This window comes from Antrostomus carolinensis, unplaced genomic scaffold (assembly GCF_000700745.2).
Source record: "Antrostomus carolinensis isolate BGI_N321 unplaced genomic scaffold, ASM70074v2 scaffold16506, whole genome shotgun sequence".
NCBI classification, from domain to species: Eukaryota; Metazoa; Chordata; class Aves; order Caprimulgiformes; family Caprimulgidae; genus Antrostomus; species Antrostomus carolinensis.
This window is the reverse complement of record NW_010324073.1, coordinates 2941-11511: the sequence shown is the minus strand read 5'-3', so window position 1 is coordinate 11511 and position 8571 is coordinate 2941. Positions and strand designations below refer to the sequence as shown.

The window sequence follows — 8571 nt, the reverse complement described above, 5'->3', positions numbered from 1 at the left end:
TGAGAAAATTCTCATGTTTTCATGGAATTTCATAAATATTAATATGAACCACATGCCATTTTTCCAGGAGAAAAAGCCTTAATGTCCATCATTTTCTCCCTATTTAATTCGCATTAACAAAAAAACAACAACAACAACAACAACAACAAAAAAAAAGCAAACCAAACACCAACAAAAAAAAAAAAAACCAACAAAAAAACAAAAAAGCAAACCAAACACCAACAAAAAAAAGAATATTTGCTGTTTTATGTAGAAAAGAACTAATTTTACTTTTGTTGTTTTATACAAACAACTTCTAAAAAATCTATTCCATATTTAGCCAACTAGGTTTATTTTCTTGTTTAACTATTCAGAAGTTTAAAGTTGTCATAACTGAATTTACAGAAATCTCACCTTCTGGAAAATATACAGGGATGGAAATGTGCGTGATATATCCAACTTAATCAGCTCCAGACTGGCCTCACGATCAGCAACAGATGCACCTGCATCTGCAAGCAAAACCAACACTTATTAAAACTAACAGATAAATTCTATAGACTTCAGAATAAAACTGCCATAGGCACAGAAAGACTTTTAGGATCTAAGGAAAAAAAGTAACCTAGTTCTAATTTTTGGAGTGCACTCTTACAGTGCTATATTTCAAGAGCTCAAACTGTCCACTAAGACCTGCTATATGTCATCAACCCCAAAAAGTGAGGGAAACAATCAGTAATTACTACCTGTCTACTCATTCTTTTTCAAGTCACACACCCTTCCACCATTCAGACTTAAAACCAACAGGTTACCTTTTACTGCTATATAACACTTTATTGCAGGTCCAGACTGTCCCTGCATTCACTAGAATTTGAACTTTTTCCAGGCCAGTCCTTAAAACCCTGTTTTCTTTCTTATCTTCTACTGTGACTTCAGTTACTGAGTCAGTGCAAGAGTACAGAGTAAGAGCACAGCTCTTGATTAAATGTGACCCAGTGGGACCTCAGTTTTCAAATTTTTCATTCCTAATTGGCTCATTTGGTGACTCATTTCAACCAGCAGCATTGAAATATACTCTGTACACTAGAAGAAAAAGATTCATTACATCATTATCACAAGAAGACAGCACTTCTTCACCTGCAAAGTCAACCATATTACTTTTGAAATCATGTTTTTCTCAAGTTCCCCTTTTACTGAAGGTAACTAAAATATACAGAGAAACTTCACTGAAGTTTCCAGAATTGACCACGCAATTATGATCTGCAGAAGTTACATTACTTCTGAGCTCTCATTTGACTCAGGTTTGGGTTTTGTTTTGCCTTCCCCCCCCCTCCATCCTTAGGAGTGGCATTCCTCAAATGGCAGGAAAGAAGGCAGCATTCACTCAAGAATCTCCAGAAGAAATTCAGCTGGCCGTTGCATTATCTCTATCCTGTCCTCTACATAGGGACATGATGCAAAAACTAGTGATAGTAAGGAGAAAAACACACATGGCACTTGGGGAAAAGGCTCTTTCAGAGGGCTTAAACCATCTAGGAAGTGGAAGATTGCAGAATTTGATGAATAGGCTAAACAGAACCTGCTCTGCTGAAGCCAGTAAAGGAACATTTTCTTCTAGTCTTCCTAAAACTAAGACAGTTGTATTTAGGAGCAAGTGGGACTGCTGCAGGCTGTATTAGGGGAATTTGGGAGAAAGAAGGCAATTATTATTACAGAGAGAGAACATACACAATCTAAAATAGAAAGTTCAAAAACTGCTGCTTAATCTCTCCTTTCTCTTTCAAAACAAACAGGTTTTATATTGGTTAATTTGGGATCATTTCATTTAGGACAGTATCCATTTAGAGTATTCCCAAAGAAGATTATAATCTATGATATAGAGCATAAGAACCTCTGGATTTATATAAGAAATTGAGTTCAACTTCAAAAGAGGAACTGCTAGGGGTCTTTTGAACAGATCTGACAGATAACACATCTTTTGATGAACGTCTTGTCTTCAAGACACAAAAAGATACTTCTCATGCTTTAATCTTTATCTGCCAAAATAAAGTGTTAAAGATATCCCAACAGGAAAAACTTTTAGAACTACTCAGATAAGTTAAATGAGGCTAAAATAACTGATCTTCCAGACTCTGCTACCACCAATTAGTAATAAGCACAGTGGGCTGACTTGCTTTTCAACCAGAGATGAAAATCCTATTACTCTAAGTTTTCCATTATTACTACATTTCCCAGAACATCTGACACAATCAAATTGGACCCTTCTCCCTCTCATTCTCATCCAGAACTACTACCATTCCAAAATAAACAAATTACTTAATGTTCCCCCACACTCAGTCCACACCCCCCCCAAAAAAAAGAACAAACTGCCACCCCGCAAATCAAGGTGCATTGCAAACACGTTTTCCAAGGATAAGTATCTTTACAGTCATGTAAATATACTTATACACACAATTTTTCTATACAAGTTTCAGAAAAGTCACAGACATAGCCTAAAGAAGGCACAAATAATTTACAGTCAAAGTAGTCAGTTAGGATGGGCTATGTCATGTGCAAACAAAAAAAAAAAAGTACTTCTTGCATTAGAATTGCATTTTCTTGCCCAAACAAGATACCAACTCAAAAAAAAAAAAGTTATTTCATAGCAGCTGGAAATGACAGTATCACATAAGACAGCATTTTTAAAAGTACCTGTTAACAGCACAAGGAGTTAATGTTTATAACAAGGATATATCCACCATAAAAAACATTGAGAGCTTAGTCCTGGTATTTCAAGAATTCAGAGGAATACACTTTTGAAAGCGATCTTTTGAAAGTGAACTATCACATGCAATATTTCAATGCATCTTTCATTGATAACGTAAATATTGTTAAGCTCCTCACTCACTGACTTGTTATGTGAAAACAAACATTAAAGTAGGGAATGACCCCGAGCACTTCTAACAAATATTCCTAATGCTGTAATTGCACATGCACTTGTGAGACTTTCTGGGTTTGCAAAAGCGAATAGGAGGCTGCCCAGCATTCAGGAGATCTCACCTTCTATGTCATTCTCAGAATTTGTCTCACTGAAGCTTTTCCATCGTTCCTTAGCTCTTGACAAGAAGATTTCATAAAGTTCTGCAAGAAAACAAAACCAAAACCAAAAATGAAGAGATAAGCAGGAAAAGCACCCATCCAAATAAAAGCACACCAAGTATTCTTGGCTTTGGTTTTGTTGTTTGGTTTCATTTTAACCACTGGTGGCAGGGGGAGAATCTATTAGATGGTTACCACTAACCACTGGAGTACCACCACTATACACAGCTTTATAGTGTGCACTGTATTATGCTTTCTTCTGTGGTGAACATGCAAATTCCAAGAGGGAAATCATGTCTTAATTCAGATTTTTATTTTTGTGACTAGGTTAGAACACTTGCAGTTCATCAAAATTATCAGTTATGAAACAAAGTAATTCCCCTTTCCGAGTCCTTAAGAAAACAAATCTACCAATTCTCAATTTTAAACATCAAAACTATTTTTTGTGGGAGGAGCACCACCTTAACTTTTGTAAGACTAAAATGCTTTTGTTAGCAGGTTTTGAACCTTGTTTCCATAATTTACCAAGCTTTGATGTCTAATTGTAAGAAAACCCTGTTCCTAGGGTTGTGAAATTGTTCTTCAGAACGCAAATATACTCTCATTTATATTTTTTGAACAAAAGTTTAATTTTTTTCTTTGAAAACAACCAACTCAATTTTGTATTAAAATGTGATCTGTTAAGACATACCAGGAGTGATATTTAATTCGTTTCCCACAGCTAGACTCCAGACCTTCCCACGTACACTTGGAGGTAATCCCTGCCACCACAGCTCTCGAACTCTTCGGGTAGCACGCCTAGGATATGGAAGCAGTGGGGGGTAGAGGGAAGGGGTGGGGGGTGGAAAGGCACATGTTGCACATCTTGTTCTCTAAAATCATTGGGGAATTTGTAAGCAAAATAACATACTATTTCCTAAAACAATATTCAAGGATCTCTGCTTATGCTAAAGCCCCTTTGAAAAAGCCCCAAACATTAAGCTCCCAGAAAGCACATTTCATTTTGCTCTGTAATGACTTCTCACTATATCATGGCAACAAAAACTGACTTCTTGACAAAATAGAAAGGAAAAGGAAAATAAGGTACATGGTTGCTTTGTTTCCAGAGGAGAATCAAGCCAGCCTTGCATCATTTATAAAACAGAATTTTACTTACATGCCTTCCCAGTTAGGTAGTATTTCATTGACCCAAATCACCATAGCACTAGCAATATTCTCTTCTTGCTTGAAACGCTCTCTCATTATTTTTTTCCTTTTATGTGCTTCTTTAATTTCTGTTAAGCGTAAAATGTTAGTAATTCTGTATTAGTCTATATAAACTATTAGGTAAATAATTCACATATCATATTTAGATGATGTCTGAAAGAGATCAAGGGTAAATTACAGTTGCACATGAGTTTAGCTGGTACTATTTCTGTTGACTGTAGCTATTTCTCAGGAATTTTTTAAATTTAAGCTATCTTTAAGTTATTCAAATACACAGCAATTTACACAACTAAAAATCTGGCTAGCAAACTCTTAGCACTCTTTTCTGCAGTACACAGAATGACTAGAAAGCAAGTACATCCTCAGTGCTGTTTATGCTGTAATGAATTTCACACCATGTTCTACCAAAATCTTACTTATTACTTAGACTAAATAGATAAAATTATTATTCAAAAGTGCAACTCTACGTCCATTTAAAAATTATTCAAATTTTACTGAAAGCTCCACCTAGAAGGATTACATATTTTGTTTTCTGGAAAGAGGACCTAAAGATCTGAGACAAAGCCACAATGCTGAACAAGAGAAAAGTATTCTGCCTTCTGTTAAAAAAAGGTTATTTGTAGATCCCTTAAAAAGGCTAAAAGAAGGACAGAGCAGTGCTATCACTAAGAACCGCTGTGAAATTGCAGAACATTTTCTATTTATGGATGCATTAGACACATCAACAGAATAAACATACCTTCCCTGGTAAACTGATACAGCTGACCGGCTTCATTAAGTTTTTACTGAAGCTTTGCATGTAGCAATAGTTAATTTAACAAATACTAGGGCACACATACTAAAACACTACACATGGCTGACCCTCCAAAGGTGCAGTTAGAGAACACGGACCACAGAACACACCTTACAAGATAAACAACACCACAAGAGAGCAGTGAAATGAGTTGTCAAATGCCTTGGATTTCTTATTACATCTTTCAGAGTAAGCTGCCATAGATCCATAGAGGCTCAATCAGTTCAGAAACTCATAACTGACAACAGCCCAAATAAAACATGCAGCACAGATTCTTAAAATAGCTTATTCCCTGAATACTAGGCATGAGACTACAGAAGTCCTTTCAACAACTATTCATAGACTGACACAGTACCAGATGCTACAGATATGTTTAATTTAAAAAAAACCAAACAGATCTAGTGGGAGTAGGAAGGTAAACACAGGTACAACTAGTTGGAAAAAAACCCAGAATTTTCATCTGTATTCATATTGGAATTAATCTCAAATTCCTGAAAGAGCAGATCTTTAAGCAGGCAGCTTTATTATACTTTGGCTCTTAGTGGCAAATGGAGCAACACAGCTTGAAAAAAGAGTTTGAGAATCCAGAAAGTTTCTAACTGATCATATTACAAGTAGCTTAAAAAAAAAAAAAAAATCAAGTTTCTACTTAAAAATTAAAGAAAAGGTTAAACTGACTTCTGAACCTAGTTACGTTCACTGTGGTGGAATAAGAAAACAATCTGATAAATGAGTTATGTTTTAAACTGTATGCACATATGTACCAAAGAATAACTTAGATATTAAACCAGGTCGCTCTTTACCTACCAGCCTACAAGCCAGAAATTACTTTATTTTTGCTGCACAGTTAAAAAGAATTATAGTGATTGTTGGCAGTTAACATACCTCGTTTTTTTGCCTCTGCCACCATCTCATCATATTCTTGTCGGTGACGTAAAGCCTCCTCCACTGATTTGGCAGGAAGATTTCTGAAAACAAGTTGTTCCTGAATTCAATACACACAAATGACATTCTGAACCATTTCAAAACAGATTTTAATTTGGGTTATCTCTAAAGTGAGCTCTGGGGCTGTCACACTACAGTAAGAGCAGTAGAGGACTTATTTATTCAGAACTACGAGATTTTTACTGCTTCTGTTTATTATTTCTCCTATAGCTTCCCCCAAAGCAGGGTTATGAGATTTGTTGAATATCTGGAATGATGCTCAAATTAAGTTTGCATGAAGTAACAAAAGGGAAACACTGATATTCCATATAGTTATTTATTCCAATGCATTTCTGCACATGCATATTTTAATCATTAAATATACCTGCATATCGATACCCCATTTGTTTATATGAAATCTATAAAGATGTATTTTCAATTAAAGGTAAAGGTTTTTATTCATTATAGTTCACCATTTAAAACTCCTACAAGAGAAGACAGATTTACCAAAGGAAGAAAGGATGGATTCCCATTTACGTCAGAGCCAGAGTTAAGGAAGCTTGCTGCAGAACTACAAGCTCCCCAGCTTAAAACGTGTTTGGTTTTTGGTTACAGAGTGATCCCCTAATTGCCGAACACACACTTCATTTTGACCAAGCAGACTCATTTCAAAACAAATCAGAACACAATGTTTGGTCTCAGTCTCTTACCTAATCTCTAGTCTACACTGCTTGAAAATAAACAGAAGACAGTTTTGTCATTTTAATATGGAAAAAAAAAAAAAAGTCTTCCATCTCCTCTTACACAAGCAGAAAAGATCACTTTCTTAATATTTCCAATGGAAGTGAGAGCAGAATATATTTTCAAGGATGAGATGTGGCAACACATTACACACTTGGGATGGCACTCCAATTTGAAACAAAGAAAAGTAATTTGTAAAATCATACTTATGTTAGTTTGTTAATTGTGATATTCTGAAAGTATAGAAAAAGCATAAAAAACCCCACTTACTGCATATCTTGCTCTCCACCATGTAGTAAAAGAAATAATGCATTTACAAAAAAAAAAAAAAACAAAACATCATCATAGCAATCCGTACCTCCATTCAGGATATTTCTGTCTTAGCACTGAATGAGCTCATATACCACTAGGGAGAACATCGAAGGAAACACTGGATGTTCTATTTTCCATTTACTAATTGGAACCGATTAGACCAAACATTTAACAGTGCCATCACAAGCTTTCTCAAAGTGAAATTTGAAAGCTTTGCTCTATTTGCTTTCCTCACAGCGTGTGTTCCTAGGCAGCAGGTCCTTCTCTTTCCATCAAATTGCTGCAGACTCTATAGCTGAAAATACTGACCAATTTAGTACCCATTTTTCATTACAATTCTTATTTGTACTTAATGCAGTTTTTGTTGCATCTTCATCTGCTGTTTCTTTGCCTTCAGCTGTAGTTTTAAGGAGCCATGAAAACATAACTGGAACAGGGGCAAGGAACAGTTAAAGTGAACACTATCATCTTGGTACCAACAAAGCATTCAGCTGTTGTTGCCAGACACAAAATGAACATTCAGCATTTGTGACAGGAAGGCATTTCTTGTGTTTCAAAGGCAATTCTTCCCACTTTTTCATTACCTACATAATACTTTTTCTTTTTTTCCTTTCTTAAAAAACTCTTCTGGTAAACCAAGTCCACGGTTGCTGAAGTGACAGCTCCCACTGTTAAGTTCTCCTGTCTGGTCTAGGAAATGAAGCTTCCAGAACTGGGGAAGGAGAAGTGAGTGCACACTGGGATGACAGGGAAGAAATCCATAAAAGTCTTTAGAATTTTCCTGATTAAGGATGCCCACAACACCGTCACAGGCCGCTGTGATATAGAGTAGATAACAGACTGGTGGACCCATTACAGCAAGAAATAACTCCTCATACAGACTACAATGTGCTTAAAGCTTCTTCTGGAAGTATCTGTTAGTCTATTACCTGGGATGGAATAATCCAATCATATTTTCATGTAAGACTGGTGAAGTTTATCTCATCAGAAACATATCTAACAAATTCGGTCATCATTAGCTCTACAGCAGAATCGTACTTACGCTGGTCGATCCTCCAGAATCAAAGCAGTAGTTGAAAGTGGTTCAAATTCAATATTTTTACGTCTTGCTGCTGGGAGTGGAGGTTTATACATTCTTCCTGTCCGTGCTTCATATTCCTGAACAACATTATTGATTAAAGTTAAATATCAACTTTCAGTTTCACTTCTAATTAGCAAGCATAGTGTTACTTGTTTAACACTTATTAAATAATGTTAAAATACATAATATTAAATAATTTAAGACATCAAGGAGCTAACATTACGCATTGAAATTATTTACAGCAAGACAGTGCAGCTTTCCAGGACTACTGGGAAAGCAGTTTCTTGTATCAACTTGTAAAAGTTTCTTGTATCAATCTAGTGGCTTGCAGTTTCTTGTGGAAAAGTTTCTTGAGTTTCTTTCTAGTGGAAAGCAGTTTCTTGTATCAATCTAGTGGAAGGTGTCCCTGCTGATGGCAGGGGGGTTGGAACTAGATGATCTTTAAGGTCCCTTCCAATCCAAA

At 35.9% G+C, this 8571-nt stretch overlaps 1 protein-coding gene across 1 annotated transcript; it reads right to left on the bottom strand.

Annotated features, from left to right (window-relative positions):
* Positions 1-393: 393 nt before the first annotated feature.
* On the bottom strand, positions 394-8185 carry LOC104527168 (TBC1 domain family member 12-like; the record flags this gene model as incomplete). The annotated part of the gene is made up of 6 exons (XM_010170817.1): positions 394-488; positions 3013-3093; positions 3743-3849; positions 4208-4325; positions 5936-6018; positions 8070-8185. Coding segments are annotated over 6 exons (600 nt in total), but the record flags the coding sequence as incomplete, so codon positions are not given.
* Between the last annotated feature and the right edge of the window lie 386 nt (positions 8186-8571).